The 27,558-nt window shown below is 45.6% G+C and overlaps 1 protein-coding gene across 2 annotated transcripts in view; it reads right to left on the bottom strand.

Moving 5' to 3' along the window:
- Arhgef28 (Rho guanine nucleotide exchange factor 28) overlaps positions 1-26,370 on the bottom strand; it is a 307,219-nt gene extending 280,849 nt beyond the window's left edge. Inside the window, exon 1 of one of the 2 annotated variants that reach the window (XM_029468326.2) lies at positions 26,212-26,370. In XM_029468326.2, the coding sequence (XP_029324186.1) occupies positions 26,212-26,242 (31 nt within the window). In that variant the 5' untranslated portion in view covers positions 26,243-26,370. Of the gene's footprint in view, positions 1-25,969; positions 26,074-26,211 lie in introns of those variants that run through there. The other variant, XM_021180313.3, reaches the window with a different exon arrangement.
- Between the last annotated feature and the right edge of the window lie 1,188 nt (positions 26,371-27,558).

Here is a 27,558-nt window from a genome sequence, read left to right as displayed (position 1 = left end):
GTGGCAAGATCCTTCCATTTTAGCTGGATTGTAGCCAACCAGCTAAAGCTTCAGTGTCCCAGTATACTGATCAAATCCCATTATAGATATTGTGAGCCACCATGTGGATGCTGGGAATTGAACTCAGGACCTCTGGAAGAGCAGTCGGTGCTCTTAACGGCTGAGCCATCTCTCCAGCCCAAATGTGGCCAGTCTTACTTGTTGACCTAATACTAGTTTAGCTTCATTGTCCCAAATACGCTGATTATTTCACTTTTCACCTTTTGGTTTTTAATGTTATTAATGGAAAACTTTAGACAATAGGGGGTTTGTTGATTCTTTTTTTGAGGTGAGGTCTCACTGTGTGTCACAGCTGGTCTCAAACTCTTCAAGTCAGCCTCTTGCCTCATCCTCCTGAAGAGCTGAGATGACAGGGCATATGCCAGCACACCTGAAGATTTGAAATTACATACAGAACTCACATTATATTTGTTTAGACAGCGCTGAGCTAAAGACTACATCACCCAGCCTACCCTGATGTTATCTGTGACAATGATGAGGTCATAGCTGGCGGGACGTGAACAGATGTACTTCCACTGCCTAACTCAGGCTACACCCTCCTAACATCTTTCCCTGTTCTTGCTGGATGGATAGGGATGTCTAGCTAAGCCAGCTGAAACCAAGCCAGTGAACCAAAGGGTGACCCAGGCATGGTGGCGTAATCTGTTGCTTGGATAATCTCAAGAGTGATCCACCCTGTTCTCCAGAAATCTGTAAGATTAGACAGCTCAGTAAAATAAGATGTTATCTAAGTCCCTCTAAAGAAACCTAAGCTGTATTCCAGTTAACACAAAGAAGACATGTAGGGAAAGGTCCAAAAGGAGCCAATCCATTTAAGGATACCTAAAAGAGCAGGAGCTAGCCAGGGCAAGAGCCTGGCCTGATCCCATGAGGACCAGGCACAACAAGAAGGCTTATTTGAGGTGCAGGAGATGGCAGAGAAGGAAGAAGGGACAGGATCAGCAGGTGCTACTGTGAGCCCTCAAACAAAGATGAGAATACTAAAGAAGGCACTACAGAGGTGGGCCCCATGCTGGAAAGCATAGAACTGTGGGTGGGCAGAGGTTCTTGTTCTTCTGTCCCACAGGTGGAGAACCAATTCTGAGTGCCTTCCCAATTCTGTTTTGCATGGCTCTGTCTGATGCTAACCTTACAGAAATTCCAAATTCACTCTGCCTGTTTTCTCTTTGCAAAGTTAACTAAGCCTTTTTCTTTTCTTTTTTATTTATCTACTATAATTGTGTGTCTGTGACACACGTGTGTGGTCTTGCATGTGAAGGTTAAAGGACAGCCCTGTGGGTCGGGTCTTTCCTTCGATCTTTCCTAGAGCTCCAGGGATCCAACTCAGGTTGTCAGGCTTCTAGGGCAAGAGCTGTTAGCTGCTGAACCATCTCACCAGCCTGTGTACTTCACGTGAGAAGAAATCCCATCCAAAACAATACATAATAATATTTAGAAACCTTAATGATCAATTATACAAATGTCTTTTAAAAGCATGAGCCAGAGTAAGTTACATAGAGCCTCTGAGTTCCAGCCTTTGTGGCTGATGACAAAATTTTGACTTGCCTTCAACCTCCCAGAAAACCAAGGGTTAAGTGAGATTGTTAGTTGGGGCTGTTAACTGTAAATGGATAAACTCACTTGACTTTCTTACACAGAAGGAACTCTACAGTGAGCAACATTCCTTCCTTGTATAAAGAAGTAAGCTAACGGACAGAGGGAAAACAACAGAAACAACTGTAATTTTCCTTTTTTATTTTTAAGACAGGGTCTCACTTTGTAGCTCTGGCTAGCCTGGAACTCTCTACGTGTACCAGGCTGGTCTCTAACACACAGAGATTCAAGTATGTCTGCCTCCTAAGCACTGGGATTAACAGCATGCCACACCACACCCAGCCCACTGTGCCTTTTTCACTTAAAGTTTCCTACACAAAAAAAATGAACCTATTCCATTAGTGTATAATGCAAATTGCCAGGCCTCACCTGCCAGAGATCTAATCCAGGAGGTCTCAATGCCCAGAGTTTATATCTTTAAGGCCTCCTCAGGCAGCTCAAAGGCCGACTGGTTTGGGGTCCAGTTCTCTAAACCAGAAAACACTGTCCCAGATCACAGAGCCTAGTGCACATAGTATCACAGACAGCTGAAATCTGTGCTGTCGATCCAGGCATGCAGCATGGGTGGAAAGAGTCCAGTTTGCACACACATGTGTGAGTTAGGTGTGGGAGCGCAGCATGTAGCAGGCATGAAACAAGACAGCGCAGAGACACCAGTGATGGGACACCGTACAGTACGTGTCACCGTGGAAGCTGATTCACATACTGACTCCAGCAACAGGACAGATGGTGGGTGACTGGCTCGGGCTCCAGGCATCGTGGGGAACAGGAGCTGTGGGAAACACAAGTATAGGCGAGATAGAAAGGTGCAAAGGAGGATGGCATGCAGATGAAGAGACGCTGGCTGTGCATAGTGGCCCTGAGATGTGCTTGTCAGGACCCAGGCCAGAGAGGAACAGGGAAGCACATAGCATCTCACAGCATCTCGGGCCATGCAGACCTGGCAAGCACCAGGAGCCAGGGACGCATTCTAAATAGACCACTGACATACTCAGCCATGTACTTTAGAGACGTCATTCCAAAGGCAGCAGAGGAACCTGCAGAGTGCCAGCGTAAGGCAGAGGGGGACCTGGAAATGAGAGCCATTAGGAAGCCATTACAGCAGCCCAGCGAAATGGAAACACGTGGAACACAGCTGAAGCCACAGGGAGAAACTCGCAAAAATAATAATAAACAAAACATTTATGTGTTTTAAAAGTTCGGTGTGAACAGTAGTATACAGAATCAGGAGACTCCTTAGAGTTTGAAATGCTCGTTAGGAAACTCACACCACACCTCTTACTGTTTTAGTGCTTCGCATTTGAGATACAAAAATCCCCCGCGTGGCCCACACAGACTGGCACACTGAAACCCATTCCAGTTTTGCCCGTGGTCCTGTCATAACCTGCTTCACACCAAATGCTGGAGCACACAGCTAAACCGTGCTCCCGATATCACACAGGCCTGTGTCATACTAACCGCCGCTGAACTCACCCATGTGCAGGGCTCAAGTGTGTAACTGGGAGTGGTCACACCTAAGTTCCATGTCCATCATAACATCAGACCCACATTAAAACGGGCTGATTGGACACTGGAGGGCATTAACATACAAGTGAGTGCCTGCAACGGCTGAGGTCCTACACCAGAAGATTGCTTTTAAGAGCAGTAGTTCTAGAAGCCAACGTAGGCATTGCTGGGTCTTGACTAAAGAGACTAATGCTGGTTTTGAAAAGTGTTTAAATTCTCTGCAGAAACCATGCTGTTGTCTGTCCCCTGGAGGTCAGGGGACGGGAACGTGCGAGTGTCCTTGGGAATGACTTGGGGAACTGAAGGACCCAGGGGACATAACGAGCATGCAGAGAGTGGAACAGAGGTGAACAGGATAAGCCCGTGGGAGGAGCCGAATGGAAATCTTGCTCAAGTTCTAAGTGCACTTGCAATACAAGGACTCCTGGAAGGCCTGAAAGGCCTGGGAACACAGGTTCTGAGCAGACACCGTTCGGGATCTGCAGAATGATGTCTAATTAGAAGAGTCTCCTTCTAAAAATTTACCTTGGAGAAGGCATAATTGACCAACTGGATAGCAATTTGCCTGAGGGTAAAGAATGCTGTTAAAAAAAAAAAAAAACTCGTATATTTTTCCTAAGAAGATTTAAGAAATGTACATAAGTCAGATCATCCAAGACAGCTGTCTCCCTTCTGAGAGTGGCAAGTTCAAAGACGAAGGGAGATGATGATTCCCTGTAAAGACAAATCTGAAAATGTAGCCTCAGTGGAGACTTCCAGGACCTTTTGACTAGAGCAGATCCTTCGGATCTCTTGAACATGAGGGCAAGCTGGACCCCCTCCCAGCCTTCCACAGAACCTCCAAAGAAAAGGGAAGGAGGGCTCTAGACTCCCGCAGATGGGTCGGCAAGCTTGCTGCTCGTCTGAAGCATGTTTCCTAGTCTCTCAGCTCCATAGGTCCCTCATCTGAAGCATGGGTACATAGTAAGGTCACCATAGGAATGAAAGCTAAGATACCTATATGAACAAGAGCCAACATTATAGGAATAAGAGTTCTGCTGTTACCTTGCATGATACTGAAGTGAAAGTGCTAGGTTAAGGTCTAGAGTCTAACCGCAGAAAATAACATAAATGACTGGTACTATCATTATTAACATGGAACTCCTGATCTATCTCTAAGACAGGCCCCCAGTTGTTCCTGACTGAATGACTACACCGCACTGTGGGCATGCTTTTTTTGCTCTACTTTATTGGGTTCTTCTATCCACCACCCTTCCAACCCTTATTCCAGCCTAATCCCTTCCAATCCCCCAGCACTAGGTAGGAGAGAAAGGAGCTTAGATGAGAAAGGGATGTGGACCTCTTTAAACCACTTCCTGCTGATAAAGGGTGTCAAGTTCCCTGGAGCAAGTCCAGTCTTCGTCATCCAAATATCTCCAACCAGCAACCCAGCAGCCCAGCAGCCCAGCAGCCCAGCAGCCCAGCAGCCCAGCAATCCAATCCAGCAACCGCAAATGCAGCAGCAGGGCCTGCAGCAGGAGGGGAAGCAGCAGCCACCACAGGCCCACTCAGGGCTCCCTCCCATTTACACCCAAATGGAAACTATATGCAGCTGGCAAAAGCCACACCCCTCCTAGAGCACGAGACAATCATAGTCAGCCACTGTGGACAATCTGAAGCGACCCCACATCCCACACCGGGGATTACAACAAAAACGGACCCACAGAGCATAACTGAGTTTTCAAGGAAACCAAAATTCTCACTACACCACTTGAACTCTGTTTCTACACTTTCGTTTAGATGTCTGTGTAGGTGCACACACTAGGTGCACACAGTAGGTGCACACAGCCCGTCCAGCAGTAGTACACCATGCATCCCCAGAAGATACAGAAGGAAGGTGGGTGGGTTTTTTTGTTTGTTTGTTGGGTTTTTTTAGTTTTTTTAGTTTTTAGGGGTTTTGTTTGTTTGTTTGTTCCTTGTTTTTTAATGTGTTAAAGAAGCAGAGCCTTGCCAGGGAGGAAACAGAAATCTAACACTACAGAAAAATCATAGTACACTTGACTCTGAAAATTTCTAACATAAGTAGAAAAAAAAATAAACATATCATTGCTGCAACTGATGCGATTCTAAACTCAACTGAAATGAGGAAAACAGGGTTTTCTTCCCCTCTCTTCTTATAGGACCACCACCCCAAGTCCCCAAGTCACCAAGTCTGAATTAAAGGAAAACGATACGTGGGAACCAACCTCTCTCTCTCTCTCTCTCTCTCTCTCTCTCTCTCTCTCTCTCTCTCTCTCTCTCTCTGTATGTGTGTATGTGTGTGTGTGTGTCTGTCTGTCTCTCTTCCTCTGAGTGTGTGTATACATGTATGTATGCACTTGCTTCTGGGTGTGAGTACAGACATACATATCCCGGGATGTACACACAGACATCAGAGGATAACCATGGCTGTTGGTCCTTGCCTTCTCCCTTGTTTGAGACCATCTCCAGCTCACTGCTACACAGACCGGGCTGGCTGGCCTGCAAGCTTTCAGGAATTCTCCTGCCTGTTCCTCTTCTCACCACAGGAGCACAAGGATTCCAGATGTACACGACCCTGCCTGTCCTTCATGGGTTCTAGGGATCTGAATTTAGTTTCTCCTATTTAGGTGGCAAGCACTTTACCCATTAAGCCATCTCCCCAGACCCCTATTTTTTAACGGACAAGGAGACAAGGACAGGCCAACTATTTAATTACATCCATCCCTAGCCCCTCCCTAAACATGACAGAAGCGCTCACACCACATGTCTTTGACTGTAAGTCATTTTCCCTAGAAAAATGATTCAGGAGTTAATTGGCTTTATACTGTTTCTAAGTAGTGGAAGGAAAGAAGAACACATCTTTGTGACCTTCGATATAGAACCAGGCAGTTCTAGAATACAGTCACTCATTAGCGCCAATCCTTACACAACAGGCCTCTTTCAAACTCTCCCCCCACTAATTTGAATTGGCTCTGCAGTTTTCTCCCAAGTCACTGAATACAGAAGTGTTAGATTAACAGAGCAAATCGGGATCTGGCACGGAACCAATGGACCCTGGTCTCTGTTCTCCTGCATCCATATGTGCACCAATAGGAAATCTATGCCCATAAATAACTCACTGCAAAGCGAGCTATAGCTTTTCGTTGTGTGTGAATATGCCATTTTAAATTTTGCAAAATGTTTGCATCTATATCCTGCCTTGATCAGCAAAGCATCGCTTTAGCTAAGGAGCTGCCAGGATCCCCTTCATAGGTCAGGGAACAAAGAATACAAAACACTTATCTAAAATTTCACTAAGCTGGTCGTGGTGATAGCACAAGCCTGTAATCCCAGAACTTGAGAGGCAGAGGCAAAGGATCAAGAGTTTAAGTGTGGCCTCAGCTACATAATGAGTTCTTGGCTATGCTAGGCTATATGAGACCCTATTCCTGTCCCTCCCCAAAAAGAAAAACTATAGTTACACTCGGTTTATACCTCTAATTAATTTTGAGATTTCAAGTGAAACCAACTGCATTTTAAGCAAATGCAACATATTAATCAATAAATATTTGCCATCTTGACTTCGAGAGAAATAAATCCTTAAGTAGCTGACTTAACACAGAAAATTCTGAGCAGTTTCATTTATACAGAGAATAATTTCATCTTTTTTTCCTTCAACTTTTTATATGGATGTTATTCAGGGATGCTAAGGAGAGTTCTACTTAGACAGAATATGTCCTGGGTGTAACAGTGCACACCTACAGCACTCAAGAGCCTGAGGCAGGAGGATTACAAATTTCAGCCCAGTCAAGGCTGTGTAACAAGAGCTGGCTGAGACAGACTAACAGAATAATGATGGTTAGACAGCCGTTGGTTTGAGAATAGAAGTATCCAAGCTTTAGCCTGTACATGGTGGTACACACCTTTTATATCAGTCCTCGGAAGGGAGAGCCAAGCAGATCTCTGTGAGTCTGAGCTCAATCTCTTACTTCAATGGCATTCTGATACCAAATACATTAAATACACTAAGCATGGTTAGCTTTCAGGGACCTTGCACATCAGATGTGCAACCACTTATACACATTCCTGGTGCACATTACTCACAGATTCACAGACGGTGACAGATGAGGAAACCGAGCACTGAGGTATCACAGCTAGGTAGCTAGTCTTGTGGCTAGGCATGTGTCTGATCTCTGCATGCGGGATGCAGAGAAGCATCCGAGGAAGGGATACCCCAACAGAAGAGGCTGTGCCCATCCCCCTCTCGTCTCCAAATCACATTGTAATAATACTAGGGCCTCCAGCTTGCCCTTATCCAGAAGGCTAGCTGTTTCCCATGGGTGCCTCTCTGCATAGCCAATTTCCAAGTTAGACACTGATCTCCAGTGCAAAATCAATGCAGGACAGAAAGAGTCCCTCACTATAATAATGTTGACATTCATCAATGCTGATGACTTGGCAATACATCGTATCCTTTTTACTTATATCTTGTTATATCTAGGTAAGAAAAAAAGTTCAAATATGAAAAATGCATAATAGAAAGGTAGTTATTAAGGACCATCTAAAATGTCTACTGATACGCAGAGCAAATATATCACATGCATGTCCTCTTAAAATCTAGTCTTCAGTGTTAGATGGGCTACACTGTAAACTTCTGTGCCTTTAGATGTTAAGCAATGCAAAGCTCACAATCCACAGTATCTAACCACACATCACGAAAAAGCACATACTCCTGGAAGAAAAACCCTGTTGGTTTCCATTAGAAGTTATCTGTTGTCCTTATACTGCATAGCTCAATACAGATGCAGACCAGTGGCAAAGCCCATGAGAACCTGAGTTAGATCATCCACACTTAAAAAAGGAAGGAAGGAAGGAAGGAAGGAAGGAAGGAAGGAAGGAAGGAAGGAAGGAAGGAAGGAAGGAAGGAAGGAAGAAGGAAGGAAGGAAGGAAGGAAGGAAGGAAGGAAGGAAGGAAGGAAGGAAGGAAGGAAGGAAGGAAAGAAAGAAAGGAAGAAAGAAGAAAGAAAGAAAAAAAGAAGGAAAGAAGGAAGGAAGGAAGCAAGCAAGCAAGCAAGCAAGCCAAGGGCAGCAGCGACATGTGTCTATAGACCCAGCTCTGGAAAGGCAGAGATAAGAAGACCCCCTATAGCTTGTTGGCCAACCAGTCTACCCAAATCAAAGAGCACAGGTCCCAGCAAACAGACTCTGACCCAAAGAAGATTAAGGTAGAAAGTTACTGAGGAAAGCCCCCAACATCAAACTCTGGCCTCCATAAGCATGATACCCACATATGCACACACACACACACACACATACGTACCCCACCACATACATGCATACATACCCCCACAACACACACATACTACCAAGAAAATAGTTAATCACTACATTTAAATCACAAAGTTAATAGAATCTACAAGTGTCTTTATTATTATGAAATTTATTTAAATTCTATATACAGATACACATATACTTTAGTAAGAAACTTAAGTGTTCGAAGACAAGCTTAATATTCCTATCAACTTCACAGATTACTGAGCGGATGACAAAACCATCTTCACTCATGTCTGTGTAACTCCTTAACTTAGAAAATGGTGAGTGCCTGAAGCATGTGGAAGGCAGGCCTGGAGCTGACCTGGAAGGCCCCCTGGGGACTAAGCTGTCAAAGTATCTAAAGGTGCTAGGCAAACTGCCAAGAGAGAAAATGAATTCAAATTCTTACCCATACGTAAAGCTTAAGAATCATAACAATATAAGCACATCATAGCATCAGTAACAGTGTCAGGAACTGGTACACCCCCATGAGATGGATCCCAAGTTAGGCCAATCACTGGGCTGCCTTTCCCTCAGTCTCTTCTCCATTTTTGTTCCTGAAGTTCTTTTAGGCAGGAGCAAGTCTGGATCAGAAATTTTGATGGGTTAGTAACACTTCCCTCCACTTGAGGCCCTGCCTATCTGCTGGAGGTGGACTCTTTGAGTTCGCTTTCCCCAGTGTTGGGCATTTTGGCTAAGGACACCCCCATTGAGTCCTTAGAGTCTCTCACCTCCCAGGTCTCTGATACTTTCTAGAGGGACCCTTCACCTCCCACCCCCAACCCCCGAGACTGCTTATTTCCATTTTTCTTGGCCCTTTGGGCTTCTTTCCTCCCCCACCCACCCCCATAACTGATCCTGTTTCCCTTTTACCCTCCCCTTCCCCTCTCCCACCTAGGTCCCTTCCCCACTCTGCCTCCTGTGATTATTTCCTTCCCCCTTCTAAATAGGATTGAAGCTCCTCACTTGGGCCTTTCTGCTTGTTACACTTCTTAACAGTCTGTGGGTTGTATCCAAGGTATTCTGTACTTTTGGCTAATATCCACATATCAGTGAGTACATACCATGGATGTCCTTTTGGGTCTGAGTTACCTCACTCAGGATGATATTTTCTAGTTCCATCCATTTGCCTGCAAAATTCATGATGTCCTTGTTTTTAATAGCTGAATAATATTCCACTGTGTAAATGAACCACATTTTCTGTATCCATTCTTCAGTTGAGGGACATCTGGGTTGTTTCCAGTTTCTGGCTATTACAAATAAGGCTACTATGAACATGGTGGAGATGGTGGGGCATCTTTTGGGTATATGCCCAAAAGTGGTATAGCTGGGTCTTCAGGTAGAACTATTTTCCACTTTCTGAGGAACCTCCAGCTTAGTTTCCAGAGTGGGTGTACCAGTTTGCACTCCCACCAGCAACGGAGGAGTGTTCCCCTTGCTCCACATCCTCGCCAGCATCTGCTGTTTTTGATCTTAGCCATTCTGACCGGTGTGAGGTGGAATCTCAGGGTCATTTTGATTTGCATTTCTCTGATGACTAAGAATGTTGAACACTTCTTAAGTGCTTCTCAGACATTCAAGATTATTCTGTTGTGAATTCTCTGTTTAGCTCTGTACCCCATTTTTTTAATTGGGTTATTTGGTTTTTTTTGGAGGTTAACTTCTTAAGTGCTTTATATATTTTTGAATATTAGCCCTCTGTCAGATGTAGGGTTAGTGAAGTTTTTTTTTTTTTTCCCAATCTGTAGGTTGCCAATCTGATGCTATGATGCTTACAGATGTGAGCCTGCTGGCCCTACCAGCAGCTGACTGAGACAGACACAGATACGTGTACCCAATCATTGGACTGAAGTAGGAGACCCCTATGGTTGAATTAGGGGAAGGAATGAAGAAGCTGAAAGGGAGGGCAACCTCAAGGGAAGACCAGCAGTCTCAACTAACCCAGACCCCAGGGAGCTCCTAGAGACTAAGTCACCATCCAGGAGTAAACATGGGCCAGTCCCAGGCCCCTGGCACATATATAGCAGAGGACTGCCTAGTCTGGCCTCAGTGAGAGATATGCTTAATCCTCGAGAGACTTGAGGCCCAGGGAAAGGGGAGGCCTGATGGGGGAGCTCGCTCTCAGAGGCAAGGGGGAGGAGGAATGGGATGAGGAACTGTGGGAAGGGGGAAACAAGAGGAGGAAAATGACTGGAATATAAATAAATAAAATAGAGAATCATAACAATATCCAGCACAGGAAGATGTAGCCAAGGGTACAACCGTGGCTATTCTGTCTTAGGGGTGACCAACAGCTGTCTAACTGGGCTCAAGGCCCACTCAACAGAGAGGAATTCATGCCTGTTAACCTAGCCAACCCTCATGGTTGATAAAGTCATAGAACCTGGAGAAGGACCTTTTACTCCTAAGCCAGTGTACTTCCCAACTGCCTTCTAAATACCTAAAAACATAAATGCAGGTAAGTGTAGCTCTCATTGCTCATTAAAGAAACATCTTTTTGCAGCAACAGAGACCATTACAGGAATCCACAACTGGTCAAAATAAAGAGCTCAACTGACCGTGAGATGTCCTACCCCAGCTTCTACATCTGCAACACAAGGCTACTCTTGAGGTTCAAGGAGCACAGCAGAAGACAGCGTGGGAAGGTTATAAAGGCCAGAAGACTAGAATGTCTGCTGAGAGAGGGTGTCTTCTATATATGACAGGGAGTAGCACCCGTGACATCTTAACAAGATGGTGCCAGGACATCTTACAATATGGCAACCTAAATAAGACCTGCACAGTGACAACACTGGCTGACATTCCAGTATGGGTGGGGCAGCCCTCACAAGGCTCCACCCATACCGAAAATTAGTGAAGAGATACAGACAATTGATGGCTGCTGAGACAGGCAATCAGTCTTCTCCAGGGTCTGTCTAGCCCCCCAACAGGCTAGCCAATCCCAAGTTTCAGTCCTGAACTTAGGTTTTGTGTGTGTGTGTGTGTGTGTGTGTGTGTGTGAATAAAAATTAAAGAAAAGATCATGGGGCTGGAGAGATGGCTCAGTAGTTAAGAGCACTAACTGCTCTTCCAGAGGTCCTGAGTTCAATTCCCAGCAACCACATGGTGGCTCACAACCATCTGTAATGGGATTCAATGTCTTCTTCTGGTGTGTCCGAGGACAGTGACAGTATAACCACATGCATGAAATAAATCAGTCTTTTAAAAGAAAGAAAGAAAGAAAGAAAGAAAGAAAGAAAGAAAGAAAGAAAGAAAGAAAGAAAGAAAGAAAGAAAGAGAAAGAAAGAAAGAAAGAAAACAGAAAAGGTCATGACTTTGAGAGGGAGTGAGAGGTGTGACATGAGAGGAATTGGAGGAAGTAGACATGATGTGAACATAATATTGATATAGAAAATCTAAAAAGATAAACAAAATAAATGTAAAAAAAGAAAAAGATTTGTTTCTGGTTTGTTTCATTTCAAGGTATCTCATGCCTATTGTAAAAATAACTACTTCTTAGTTACATATCAATACACACACACACACACACACACACACACAAACATAGAAAAACAAAAGCCACCCCTAATCTCTCCACAAAGGACTGCAGGAACAATGCCTCCTGTAAATTCAGTCTTAGCTATGATCTGTCAAAAGCCACGTTTGCAAATCCCTCTGGAAAATCCTACGTGATGGATCTGTACAGACCCACTCTCCAGACAAAGGCATCCTGACTGGACATGTCCAAAATAGCCTTCGCAGACAAACAAACACGCCACTGTGCACCAGCCACTCTGAAGAAGGGAGAGGGGGAACCAGGAAAGGCTATCACTGGGGAAGCCGACCACATATTTGGAATTCTACGGGAATACGTTAGCAACCAGAAGAAAACAGGCACCTGGCAGGAAAAAAAAATGCTGAGGAAATTATTGAGGCGTGATACATTTCCTGTCAGAACAACACACGAGGTGGTGAGTCATTCCGTTAGCATCTTCTAGAATTTGTGCGACTTTACGTGCTCCATAAGTTCAGCCATGTTTACTATGGTGCAGAGGATTTTCTGTTCTTGTTTCAAATGCTAATCTATTCATGTCACCCTGTGCCCAAAAATACGTGGAAAGCAGAGAGGACTCCCTGTATCCACAACCATGCCCCTTACTGTCACCAAGACAAGACAGCACGGTGCCAATGACCTTCCCTTGTATACTGTGTCCTTAAGCTGTGCCTTTCAATGCTGTTCAGGCCAATGGAGTGCTTAGCCCCAGACTGGAGAACTGCCCCTCACCAACAAAACAGCTCACTGTTGACATACCAAGAGAGTCACCAGGATCCTTGCCACCAGATACCTCCAGAACCTGCAAAACTTATTGAGTTCCCAAGTATTTAAAATCAGAAAAATCCAAAGCTAGATGTTTCCATATATCCTCCCTCTGCTGAGCTATCTCACCCAGTGTTCCGTATAAATTTAAGATGCAAATCCCTTATTAATGAGCAAATATTGTTGAAATAAGCTTAAATTAGTTGAGTTTTTGCTTTGACTTTCATACGTATGTTTATATGTGGTTGCTAGTAAATGAACCCAGGACCTCAAGTACGCTAGGCAAGCCCTCTACTCCTGGGCCATAATCCCCAACTTAAATTGTCATACGTAGCTCTGTTTGAGAATATGAAACATCTCTCCTCTTTAAATAGCTACTGGAACCACTGCATTTATTTCCAAGCCCAACTAAGAAAGTTTTGAAAGTATGGGCAATGAGTAACTTTAAGTAAATGTCTTAAGGGGGAACAAAAACACAAACAATCGCTTGGGTTGGAATCCTGACATCTGAAAGAGACGCCTCCAGTTTCATTTATGAGCAAAGATGATCTACTCAGATTTTCACTACAACATTTCTTCATGGTCATCGTCCTTTCTGTTCAATTTAAATTTTTATCTTGTTTTTTTTATGTATGTGTATGTGTGTGCCTATGTGAGTGTATGTTCACATGTGCCTGCAGAGGCCAGAGATGTGTGTGTGAGACCCCCTGGAGTAGTGTTACAGGCTGTGGTGGGTGCCTGGTATATGGGTGCTAGGGGTGGAATTCCAGTTCTCTGCAAGGTCAGCACTTGCTAATAAGCACTGGGCCATCTGTCCAGCCCCACTCTCCTTTTCTCCTATTGTCACCAAAGTAGCCCCATACTTACAAGACAGGTTACATTTACAACACCACAATGGGGGGGGGGGGTCAGTATTTGATACCTATTCTATCAGGCATGGTTTCTGGGGGAGGTGGGGAGGGGAGGAGGGGGGGAGAAATGGCTTCACCCAGGCTACAGAGAGCACCCTGTACATATCATCTCTGCATCACCAACTACCTAATGGCAACACAGTGGCTAATTCAGCAGCACTGAGAAGCCAAGTGAACTGGGGGCCTCTTATTGCTGGTTCCTTAGAATCCAGCATATTGCCTCCCCCTAAGTAATTATTAGCCGAACTTAGTGAAGGCTCAAAAATCAAATGGAACACCCCCTCAAAAAAAAAAAAAAAGATAAGATAAGATAAAGAAAAAGAAACAAAGAAGAAGAAAAAACCAAAACTCTGGAACCAAAGAGCCTTAGAAAGAACTTCTAGATGGTTAGGGTTTTGAAACCCTACCCCAAATCCAGCAAGGCAAATCCTGCCCCAGTGCCTAAAGCAGCCATGGAACAGGACATCTTGACCTTAAGGTGTCCTTAAAAGCAGAGGGGCTGCCATGCTTTACAATGCGGCTCCTTATAAGTCTGTCATCTTTACATTAATTGTCAGGAACCACGTGATAAACTGGGTTTTAGGAATTTGCTATCCCAGCCCTGATGGTACAGGTCTTTAATCCCAGCACTTGGGCAGCAGAGGCAAGATCTCTATAAGTTCAAGTCCAGCCTGGTCTACGGAGTGATCTCCAGGCAGCCAAGCCTACATAGTGAGACCCTAGATAAAATGAAAGACCACATTATTTTTGGAGAAAACTTGGCTGATGGTGCTTAAAAAAAAGAAAAAAGAAAAAAAAAAGAAGAAGCGAGAGAGTGTATGAGCTATTTATTGTAAGTGTTCTTACTTTAGTTGAAAGCTAATATTTATCAAAGTGCCATTCATTTCAGGGCACATTTCCCACCCAGCCTGAGAAAAGTGAGGTACATTAAGTTCTACTGCTAAAGTGAAATTAATATCCATCTTCAATCATCTTAGAATCCAATTAGAACAATTGCTAGGTTATTCCTGGCTCATTCCACCTGGCTGCTCAGGACGGGTTCTGACACCATCATGAACGGTGACAGGATAATCCCTGAGAACCAACAGTCCTTTTCCCCTGTGAAGATGCAGCGTTGAGCTACCATCTTTAAACCCAGCCTCCTGAACGTCTGCATGTAGCCAAGTGTCTTAAGTGTGCTCTGGGAATCAGGCACTGTGCTAGTAACCCACAAGAGGTTTAACATACCATCCTCCCTCCATAAAACTTGAAAAACGGAGCTTGGCCTGTTGGTTTGGACCTGTAACCCCAGATACTCTGGAGGCTGAAGCAGGAGGGTTGCAAGTTCAAGCCCTGCCTTTGCTGCAAAGTGAGTTTGAGGCCAGTCTAGGCAGCTAAATGAGACCCTACCTCAAGATAAAAACAAAGTAAAGGGAGGGGGGGACTGGAGATGCAGCCAGGGTAGAGAGCTTGGTTAGTGTGAGTTCCACTGTCATTACCCTTGACCTAGTTGAGAAGGGGACAGTGGCACATGAGGGCTAGAGAGGCACTGAGACGTGGGATGGCCCCAAACCATGGATTTCAGATGATGCCACTGGGTAACACGACCCAAGATTCCTATCCAAACTTCAATTCTGATCCAACCTGTGCCATCCCTCGACTGAAAACCCTGTTCAAACCTTCCTCTTGCAAGTCAAATCCAACTCACAGTGATAAGACTGTTTCAAAACCCATCTACTCCAGGTAGCTAACCCACTTCCAATCCCCCCTGCTGACTGTCCACTTCTATAGAACGATAGCTAATAAAATAAAGATTCTTGCCCTGAATGTGAAAGGAGAAAGAAAATCTGAGTCCTTGAGCCAGAGAGATGGTTCAGTGGGTCAAAGCACTTGCTGCCCGGCCTGAATGACCTGAGTTCAAAACCCAGAACCCACATGGTGTAAGGAAAGAACTGACTCCTGCAAGCTGCCCTCTGACCGCCACATGAGCACCATGGTACACCCCTTACATATATATTTATGTACATACATACAATACATACATACATGTAAGCATACATACATGTGCCGAAATAGTATTAAGATTTAAAAACCTCTTCTAGGGACCGGAGCAATGGCTCTTGCAGAGGACCTGGTTCTGTTCTCAGCACCCACCTTTCAGGTTACTGCTCCACTTCCAGGGAACTCAATGCCCTCTTCTGGCTTCCACGGGTACCATGCACACACATGGCACATATACATCCATGCAGGCAAAACACTCGTACACATACCGTAATTAACCAAAAACAAACAAAACTATTCAAATTCATCGCCAGAGCACACATAGAATTCAACTAAGATGAGGCTTGGAGTCTCTTGAGCCAGTCATGGGAGAGCTGAATTTTCTCTAGCTCAGCCCCATGTCTGCTAAACAAGGAAGCACAATGCCAAGCGAATCCAGAATTTCCTGACGAAGTCAGACATGTTCAGGGTGAAATGGCCAGAAATAATTCGACAGGAGGGGTCACTGTCACTGTGATGCAAATTCAGTTCCCTATTGGTCAAATCATTATTAAGATTTTTTTTAACACATTTAGATCAGAAGGCTAAAAATAAAAGGATGTGAAGGCTTTGTCTCATAAGGAAGAAGTTTTGGTCCAAATTCTGACCCTTGAACTATACATTAGGAGTGCCTTCCCATTGTTCCCCTTTTCAATGAGCAAGCTTTGAATTGATGGGTGGTCCCCCGAGCATCTCATATGACAACTCAGTATGACAAGAAAACACTAAATTTCTACTTTCAGGTGGGTAAGATCACTTGCTGTGTAAGCCAACAGAGCTGAGTTCAAACCTCTCACATCCACACAAAGCACCAATCAGCCCCTGTGCTGTGGAGGATGGAAACAGTAGGATCCCTGAAGCTTGCTTGTTGGTACCCTAGATTCAGGTTCAATGAAAGGCTCTATCTCCAAGGAAGAAGATGGATAGTCATGCAACAACCTGACAACCTGACCTCCTCCTCTGGCCTCTGGATGCATGCAGGGGTGGATACACAGCTGAGGCTATAGAGCATGAAAAGGAGGCTCTGGGATCAATACACACACACACACACACACACACACACACACACACACACACAATTCTGGCATTCTGGTAAAGCCTCAATTAACAGGACTTGTACAGTGTCCTTTGCCTCCAAGACTAAGGAAGGAGTGGCTCACAGGAAACTTGTTCAGTCTCTGAGGGCCTGTAATAACTGAAATAAAAGGAACTTCCAGAGCTCCATTCCTGAGAACCTTTGACAGGTTGAAAGCCCAGCAGCTCTGAAAAGCAGCACCCAGGGGTGAGTTGCTCGTGACAGGAGCTTTCTGAAGCTCGAGGGAGCCAGGGTACACTCTGCCTTGGTCACAAACCTGGACCTTAGTTCTCACCACCTCATACCACCTTAATCCACTTCTACCAAACTTTACTCACAAGTAAACCAAACCTGTAACATCCTCCCAGGGTACACGCTGGTGGATCAGGAGTTCAAGGCCATCCTGTAACATCCTCCCAGGGTACACGCTGGTGGATCAGGAGTTCAAGGCCATCCTGTAACATCCTCCCAGGGTACACGCTGGTGGATCAGGAGTTCAAGGCCATCCTGTAACATCCTCCCAGGGTACACGCTGGTGGATCGGGAGTTCAAAGCCATCCTTACCTTCATATACTGAGTACAAGGCCAATTTGGATTACTAGAGACCTTGTCTCAAAACAAACAACAATTCATAAAATGACCACAGACCTTTCTATTGCAGAGGAGATTGGTGCTAGGGAGGCCTGAGAGGGTGCTACATCTACTGGGGTCACCAGAGCCAGGCCTTCTAACCTCAAGCTTACCACTAACACCAATAAAAGGAATGATTTGATCCAGGATAGTGGTGCACACCTTTAATCTCAGCCTTTAGGAAGCAGAGGCAGGTAGATCTCTGTGAGTTTAAGGCCAGCCTGGTCTACACAGAGAGTTCCAGAACAGCCAGGGCTACAAAAAAGAGGCTCTGTCTAAAACTAGCAAAAATAAAAAATGACCAGTTTTCCTGCTCCTGACCCACTTTTAAGAACAAAAACAGAGGGATTCATACCTTAAGAGTTGGGTTAGTTAGACAGACAGACAGACAGACAGACAGACAAATAACCTGAGTTTTTCCAAGAAAATGTTCATCTCAACTTAGTTTTTCAATCAGGGTGCCAAGGGCAGAGCTTAGTGGGGAAGATGGCGGATGTCTGTTTGGACTGTGTCTTAGTCAGAGAACAGTGATTTTCTGATCGGAAAGGAGAGAAGGGGACTGGGGCTATAACTCCATGCTCTCCGGAGCATTTGCCTAACATATATGAGACCCTGGGGGCAGCGGGGTATGGGCAAGAGACTTTTAATAATCCATGGAGAACTGTGGAGACTAACAGAAGAGTCAATCCAGGAGATAAGCATTTGTCTTTACAGTTTGCAAAGGCGAAGCCTACAAATTCTATGCAGAAGGCTTTCCACGTTGCTCTGGAATGAGATTCTGGAGATCACTGCAGGCTGGTATGCAAGAACAACTGGGCTCCCAACAGTAAGTTTCTTGAGAATCTGCCCCATGTTGCTGGGTGGTGGACTAGTGAGAAGTAGAGTGGATACAGTGTATATCCTTGTGACAAAAGGAAGAGTAAGAGGCAGGTGCTGGTGCCAACAGTAGCCATTAGTCCTCTCTACCTGAAGCTGCTTCCCATCCTCCTGAAGTCTGGGAGACACTCATTCCACTCCACTAAACCTTAGGCTAAGCAGCAGGGGGTTTACATCCTAAAGAATGGTGCCACAGAGCCTGTGGATAACTTGTAGTGAATGATACATTTACCAACCCGCTAACCCATTTGGAAAGGGTAGAACAGTCACATGCAAGGAAATAAATCTAAGAAAGAAAAACAGTGCAAGCTTTCCCAGGGCCTATGAGGGAGGTGTGTCTCTGCTGCATCGCACAGTAAAAGGAGCTGTGTAGTTGCAAGGTGGTTGTAAACTCCAGGATCAGAGGTATGGCAGCTGTGGTGACACTGTTTCCAATGTTCTGTGTGGAACAATTCATATAGACGAGGGCATTAAGCTCTCCTAACAAACGGATCCAAATGGGGGCTAAAGGTTTAGGTCAGTGGTTCTCATTCTGTGGGCCATGGTGCCTTTGGGGATCGAATATCAGATATCCTGGTATCAGTGATTTACATTATGATTCATAACGCTAGCAAAATTACAGTTAGGAAGCAGCAACAAAATAACTTTATGGTTGCGGGGGAGGGGTTCACCACAAACATGAGGCACTGTATTAAAGAGGTGCAGCATTAGAACAGTTGAGGGCCACCGGCTTAGGTGACTTGAATGGCCTGACCCTGAGTCTGAACGGAAGCTTCTGATCTTCTCCCACGAGCTGGAGAGCCGAGGGCGCAGGGTTCTGCTGCGCTCCATCGGATGTCATCAGGAGACTGAACTCTGAGAAGAGGGTGGCAGATAGGAATATTCAGCACAGTAAGAGAATTCAAAAACCCCCACATATGTTACCACTTTTTAAAAACGACACCACGGGAGCAAGTGTTCGGAATGGCCAGCAGGCTGCAGAATCATGGTGAACTTGGTGGGAGGGAGAATGGTGTTTAGAAGCCTCGGCGTCCCACAGACAAGACTATCTCTACAGCTTAGAAGAAGTTCCTTCACTGCACTGGGACAGCTGGTTAGCCATTTGGGAGTACGCTGTGTGCCTGAGATGTGCATTAGCGGAGAGCAGACAGACGCTTCCAGGTGTCTTGTCAGTCCACAGATTCGGATTATTCCATCAAGAGGTTGATTTGTTTCTGCTGACAGAAAGAAACTACCTTCTTTAGAGAGGTCCGCAGAGAGGCCTTGATACAGAAGGACAGGAAGCCATCTGCTTGCTTTCTCATCCCTGCATCCCAGTGGTTGCCAAGGCAACCTATACACAACACACAGGAGCACACCATTGCTACTCCCTACTGAGACACTGAGGACTGGAAGAACTTCTGATCATGATTAGCAAAATAACTAATAAACTAATCCATGGGCCACTTTAAGCTCCCTCCAAAGTAGCCTACCTAAATCAGGATTCCCTAGCAGCATTGGTCTTAGGCTGGAACACTGAGACTCACATGTAGAAACACACAGTAGGCCTGATGCCTGTGATCAATGAGGAAGATATGGTGACAGGGGCTCAGAAAGAAAAGCAGCTCTGGGGCTACGGAGTTAATCAAAGGCTTCAGAAAGATTATGTTTGAGCTGGGTATCAAGGATTATAATAGGTGATATCTCAGAAAGAGAAGAGGCCCCCCATGAACAAAGTTGAGTTAGACATTCAATCGTCTCTCGGTATCAGAGGGCTGCAGGTTCCCTAACCCTCACAGACCCTAAAATCCTGTGGTGCTCAAGGCTCATATTCACTGGCGTAGTATTCATGTGTAATTTGTCCACTTCCTGCACTCTAGATAAATTCTATTAACCAGTGCAATGGCAGCTCAATGTGCACACTCGTTACCCAGTTTTATGCGCTGATAACAGCCAAGGATTAACCTGGACATGTTAGAAGCAGGATTAATTTTCAGTGGGCAGTTCGCTGAACCTGAGGAAGCAAACCTGTACAGCAGTTATTAGGCATGGCTGATGGATGTAAAGTGATCACAAGACCAGATCACTAAGGATGACAACATAGAAGAAAAGAACACACGGTGAGTGGTCAGCACTGCCCCTTCCCTGGACACTGTAGAACAGAGAATGCTAGAAACACCTAACAGCCTAGGAAGGCAGCCAACCCAACTTATAACCTCTTTTTAAAAACGATGCCAAGTCCGTCTGGAATGGTCTCAGTGAATAGAATACTCAGGTTAGAAATTCAGGGTGGCAGGGTGGCGGGGTGGGGGTGCTGTCAAAATAAATAACGTACAGTTTCATTAACCAGAGAGAACCCTAGACATTCCGAAATGCTAACCTTTGGATATACAGCAAACCATGGAGTTGGAGGGAGAAAAACAGGAATCACTGACAAAGAGCCAGGTGGCAATGAACAGTCTGTGAGCCAGGAGTGCTTACTGGGAAAGGCTGCGACCAAGGATTACTGCCCAAACCATGCAGTCCAGTAAATTATCTTAGATGCCTTTAATGACATATAGCAGATGTGTACCTCGGTCTCCATGCTGGTTCCCAACAACTGGAGTGGAGGCTCTCTCCTAAAGCTGTAGCCTGTCTGTGGTATCCGTTCTCCAACAGGGCTGCCTTGTCTGGCCTCAGTGGGAGAGGATGCACCTAATCTTGCAAGAGACTTGATGAACCAGGGTGAGGGGATACCCAGGAGGGCTCCACCTCAGAAGAGAAGGGGAGGGGGAGGGGACAGGGAGGGAATCTGTGAGGCGGGACGGGATCAAGGCATCGTTTGAGATGTTAATTAATTAATTAATTAATTTTTTTAAAAGCACCCCTTAAGGAGAGAAGACGACCTTTGTTCCAGAATTTATTTGTACCATGAAATCAAAGAAACAATCAGCTTGCTTATCACCTCTTTTCAGTGGCACACTATCCCACAGTGGGAGCAGGAAGGGGCCAGGGAGTCAGCTGACCCACGAGAGTGGGATCTAGACTTCCTTGCCTGCAATCTCTCGGGACCAAGTCCAGAAAGATAACCTACTCTTTCAGTTCAATGGCTGTAAGCGCGTATGACTGCTGCTGCAGCCACAGCCCTAGCCTGGAGACCACACATGCCCGGGCTTGTGGACTGAGGCCAGGAAAGGTGAACAGACTGAGAGGCTCTGGCCCCTTTTAAATTTCAAGACTGCACAGAATGTTCAAACTGAGAGGGTCTTAGAGACCAGGAGCCTCATCCTTTCGGCTTTGCTGGATGAAGATCAGAAAGCGCTGATACTTGCTCAAGGTCACACAGATGGAAGGTTCTGAAGAGGTCAGTGTCTGCCTTAGATTCCCAGCCAAGGGCAATTTGCCCTGGGTCATACTGACATCTTACCACCTTTCCAGGTGGAAAGCCTGCTAAAACCAGACACACATGTGGGTGCTGGGGACCAAACCCAAGGTCTCACATGCTCAACATGTCTTTTATCTGCCACTAAGCAACACCTGTAACTGGTGCCACCTCTTTTTAATGCTTCATTGTCATTTGTTATCAACATAATAACCATCCATTTCTGACACCTACTCCTCAGCCAATTTCAGCAACTGCCAATGCGGTGGGTTACAGCTGTCCTCCGTTTACTTTTAACCGGGTCTTGGGCACGCTAGGCAAAGTGCTGTACCTCTGTGGATTATGTCCTGCCCTTGACATTTCCATTTCAAAGATGAAACCCTCAAGTGGAGAAAGAGTCACATAACCAGGACAAAGACAGGTCTGTCGAACTCCCTGTGGCTTCAAAGTCCACCCTTGAAAACATCTTATTGGAGTTTGTGGAATACGTATTCTTCAAATTATAAAATAAGGGACAAGACTACACATGAGCACCAAAGGCTTGATTACCGGTGTTATACAATGGATTGAAAAGCTAACTGTTTTTAAAGAATTTGATCTGTCTCATGGACTGACCAGATGGCTCAGTGGATAAAGGCACTTGCTGTCAAACCTAATGACCTAAATTCAGTCCTAAGAGTTCACACGAATGAAGGAAAGAGCTGGCAATTCGAAGTTGCCCACTGACCTCAACATGTGTGCACACACAAAAGTAAGTAAATAAACAAACAAATGAAAAATTTAAAACTCTCTTGATCATATATGTTGGTTTTAAATTTTTATTATGTGTTCATTTGTTTTAGGCATTTCTATGCTTTGGCTCAGGTGTGGAGGTCAGAGGACAACTTTCAGGAATCTCTTTCCACCATATGGATTCTGAGGATCAAACTCAAATTTTCTGGCTCAGGAACAAGGGCCTTTAACCCTCTAAGCCACCTTCCCAGCCCTTGATTAGCTATCTGTTAAGGAAATGTCTGGATACCTGTTTGGTGGGACTACAGGAAGCATGCTACCTGCATTTTAAGTACATATTTTTCTCATGCTCAGTAGTCATAAGAAGCCAGCTCCTTGGCAAAGGTAGGATGTGACTCACCTGAGGGCTTGGTTCCTGCCTGCTTTGGTGCCTCCCCTAACACACACACACACACACACACACACACACACACACACACCTGCTCTTCAAGGAACCACACACACACATCTGCTCTTCAAGAAACATCACTTTTATATTAACTTTCTACCAAAATCAAATTTCAAATGATTAATAACTGAAACAAGAGACGGAACCTCTAAAGATCAGCAAAATGTATTTTTGATAAACATATTCAAAACCGACATCACTGGAATAAATAAGCAACATTCAATTATTTTTTTTTCACTTTCCCTCTTAATAAAGAAATGATGTCAAATCCCATTATCTTGTTTACCCAGGAGAAGAAATCCAGGAGCAATAACAGCTCAAATAAGCAAATTACAACTGTATCTAAGATCAAATTTCTGGGGAAAATGGGAGCGCATTAAGATGTACAGCCTCGCACAGGCTCATTTCCCCAGCCAGATGCCTTGATTGTGGTGCAGGCAAAAATCCATTCTAAAAGCAGGACCAATCCTAAAAACACAAAAGCCACAGAAGTGTTGCTCTGTGCCTGAAGTCACCCACCCAGGGGATTAAGGCAAAGAGCAGCACGGAGCACATAACAATCTCTCCAATTTGTTGAAGGAGTGAAAAGTGAAGAAACTTTTCACAGAATGAGAAACATGCAGGAGAAATTTTCAAAATGTCCAATTAAGTTTAGACAATATAGCTTCAATACCATTATAACGACAGTTGTCACCAGGGCTGGATGAAATTACAGAGTATAATCTGCTCCAGGCAAAAACCTCTCCTGACTGCACCTGGTAAGCAAGAAAAATATCTCTAAGCTCAGCTTTACCAAAGCAGGAGATTCAGACCCAAGCCTTTGGGGTGGTGTCATGTTTCCAATACAGTTGTAACATGACAAAATTCCCTGAGTTTCTGGGCTTCAAACCTACTACTGTTTTTAATTTAGTCCAGCATGACCCAACTCTTAATACCAAATCTGACCTGAAGTCACAGGGACAAGGCCAGAGCTTCTTTTTCCCATCTAAAGTAACACAAGTGCAACTTCAGTGAAACCAAGCCTACACAGACCAGAGCTGTCTCAATACTACCCAATACCCAGGGCATTCAAGCAGAATAAAATGACAGCCCCCTGGGACTGTGGGAGACATGAAGACTCTATTTGGCTCTCTCCTAACCATTTACCAGCAAAGAAGGGGGTTCCAACATTTACACTGTTCATCTTTTTTTCTTTAAGAACCAAGACTTGATCACAAACTCTGGCAGAACTTGGTTAAGAGCCTAAGTACTGATTTTATATCAAATACTTCATCTTAAATAGTATAGTTGGCCACTAATACCCACTTAGGTTTTTTTTTTCCTCTTCTCACATGGCATACAAGGGAAAGAGAGTCACGTGTATCAAAGCACATATGAAATTCCTGCCCAGTGGAAATCTTAGCCACAAGAATGGTTTCTTATGAGAACACAATAAGAAAATATTTCAGAATTTTCCAAAGTATTCCCATTTAATATATATATATATATATATATATATATATATGTATATATATATATATATATATATATATATATATAGTGAAACCCTAACAGGGCTAATGAGATATCACAGAACCTTTGTCACCGACTCTGATTTCCTTCTGTACCTTTAAGTGTTTCTTAACCACTTAGAGGCAGACAGTACTTCAGAGGAAAGTCCCTCCAACACACCTGTTAGACAAACTGCTGGCCATTGGCCTGGCTGTGCCGCCCTGATAAGGGAGAAAACAGTCCAAAGCAGAGCAAACACTGATTCTCTGTTCTCCAGTCTCATGTCACATTCGCCGGGACACGCCCCGGAGTCCCTTACCCAAGAACTAGTTCTGTGCCTCAGTTTCCCAAACCACAAAGTATCAAGTATGATGCTATCCAAGTTCTATAATCAAAAATAATTATGCATAATCACTATACAGTCTGCATCGGAATATCACTTTGAAATGCTACAGCCTCTCCAAAAGGCATCTGCAATGTTCTCTTCCTTCAAACACTCCAAAGGAGTTAGCGCTACTATTCATCAAGATTAGACAAACACCTATTTGTTTTAACATTCACATAAAAACTCAAGATAAAGCTATGGAAAGCTTCCCAGGAAAGGTTATCAGAGCTTGAATTATCGTGTCCAAAGTGGTTTCCACAGAGCCAAACTAGGGCAAGCCTTTGATTTTGTTTGTGTTGTTGAGACTAGGATTTCGTTTTACTGAGACAGCTTCAGGGTCTAGGAACAGGAGAGGGCAAAGTACAGAAAAGCAGTGTGTCCGTTCTTTATAACTGTAATTCTTGACTGCTTGGTGCAGAATTGAGTGCTCAATCTCCACAACTTGGAGTGTGTAGAGACTGGGACTCGAGCAGGGGTCAGGGAGTCAGATGCTGGCAAACACAGATGTTACCCTTCCCCTGGGCCCACCCAGCTGCAACCAATAGGCAGGCTCTGTGGGCTCCTAAAGTAGTCTCCCTTAGAAACCTAACTGGTGTCTGGGAAACCAGAGCTGGGTTTCCTGGGTGGTCTGAACACCCAGCTTTCACAAAGCTCACAGCAAGCAAGAACGCCTTCTCCACCTGTGACCCCTACCACCCACAACCGAGTATTCCAGAGAAATTCATGGCACAAGCGCACGGATTCCCACCCAATGCTAAAAGCCCCTCCCAAACAAGATGACCATAGATGCTTTTGTAAACTCAGCAAACGTTTCCACAAGAAATAAATGTCCTGAACTTGAGACTGACCAGCAGTCTGGGGTACATCCCACACACACACCAAGCATCTAGGTGTAGCCGGCCAAAAACACAGATGGGAAGAGGGGAACCAGGCTCTCGAGGTTCACCCTTCTCCAGCCGCCTGCCTCTGATTTCCATCGCTTGCAACTAGCTTTGGTTGAGCTCCGTCACCCTCCGCCCCCTCCCACCCCGCATGCCCGAGAGGGTGAGGGGTGGCCGCTGCCTCCGGTTTGCGCTTCACAGCTGCTGCCTCCGACCCTGCAGCGCCATGCACTTGTTGCCATCCCCAGGTACCAGGAGGCGGCGCCCATTCCTCCGGCTGCCCAGCCGACAGAGTGCAGCCTTTCACCACCTCTGCGGACCCCTGCGTCCTCAAGGACCCTAGAGAAACTTTGTCCCCTGAGAACTCCGGTGGGCAAACTTCGCCCGGGGCTGCGGGGAGACAAGAGGGATGGCTCCCGTAATCGACCTTTACCTGGAACTGTGGCTCGGGAACGCCAGGAACCCTGGCCAGACGCTGTCCCCGCGGCCTGCCGAGGGCGACCCGCCGGCCAGCGTCGCCCGGAGCGGGGAAGCCGGTCCCCAGCTGCCCACGCCCCTCCGCTCCGCTGGCCGCACCGAGGGGCGGAGCCGCAGCTCCCCCCACCCCACCCCCGCTCGCCCGCCGCGCCCACAGCTGGGGCCACCCCCTGCGCCCCCTGGTCCCCGCCTGCCCACCTCTGGCCAGCCGGGCTCGTCGCCGCCTCATCACATGGCCGCGCCCGCCACCAGCTCCAGGAGGAAACCTGAAGCTGCTGCGGCTCTGCCGCCCCCTCCCTTCGCGGGGCGGCGGCCGGTCGCCTCGGCTTTCCTCCCGCGGCGGGCACGGAGCGGGACCTGCTGGGCCAGGGCAGGGTTGCACCCTAGCGGCGGCGGCGCCCGCTCGCCCCGGGGGCCTCCACGCCCTAGTGGCGCCGGAGGAAGGAGCTGGCCGGTCGGCTCCTAAAGGGAGCTGTGCCAGGCCTGAGGGAGGCTCGGGTTGTCCTCAGCTCAAAGCCACTACACCCGGGACATAATAGTGCCCGGGTCTGTTACAATAGGAAGTACTATTTTAAAACAGCCGACTCCCTCTAATTCATGAGGATGATGGAGGTTCCTCTGGCCCAAAGCTTTCCAGGCTCGATTCCCTATGCGTTTATGCAAACAGGTGCCTAAACGGCACCAACATTTGTTTGTTTGTTTGTTTGTTTGTTTGTTTTTGAGAAAGCCATAGCCACTTTTACAACACCTAACAATGTGAAAGGACCCCTTGGATCTTGAGGCACCGAGGCACTTAGCACTGAGTTGACCCCGAGTGAAAAGTCTCGCCATTGTACAGTTCACTATAAAATAAGCTTAAGATGATTATTCCAGCTTTAAAGATAAAATTAAGCGTCTACTTTTCTAAGTTCCTTTAATATTACCTTTATTTTTCTCAAGAAGACAGACCGACTACATGGACAGGAGAGATGTGTTGGCCCGTCCCAAACCATCACTGCCAGATGCCCTGGGCCACCCTCCCACCTGTTTAACCAGAGCCTGAAGAATGGCAGGATGGCAAAAAAAAAAAAAAAAAAAACCTTAGGGTCTGAGGTCTTTAGCCCTGTCTTAGGGCAAACGCTGCCCTCCCTTCTTTATAAAGGACCTGACATTAGCCTTGCACTATTATTGACACTTGTATTCATATCCTCTGGTGTCACACTGCAGAGCCTTAGGCCCCAAAGAAGAGTGTTCTCCACTGAAGAACTACGAAGTGCCGAAGATAAAAAATAAAAGCCATAACACTTTTCTCGAACATCAATATTTTCTATGTGAAGAAGTCAACTGGAGACTGGCTGAATCAACACACCACACACAAGTAGTTTTCAAGCCTGTTAGCGGGGAAAGTTTGTAAAAGAAGCCTTTGTTGATCCTCTGTTGCTGTTGTTCTTTTGTTTCTTTTTGTTTCTTCTTCTTTTGTTGATTCTGTCATAGACAGCTTGAGAGAGGCAAGGAATTGTGGGAAGAGGAACAGGTATTGTAAGACATTAGCCCAAGGCTCTCTTC

This window comes from Mus caroli, unplaced genomic scaffold, assembly GCF_978045245.1.
Source record: "Mus caroli unplaced genomic scaffold, Mus_caroli_1 scaffold_15, whole genome shotgun sequence".
NCBI lineage: Eukaryota > Metazoa > Chordata > Mammalia > Rodentia > Muridae > Mus > Mus caroli.
This window is presented reverse-complemented; position numbering and strand designations above follow the sequence as displayed.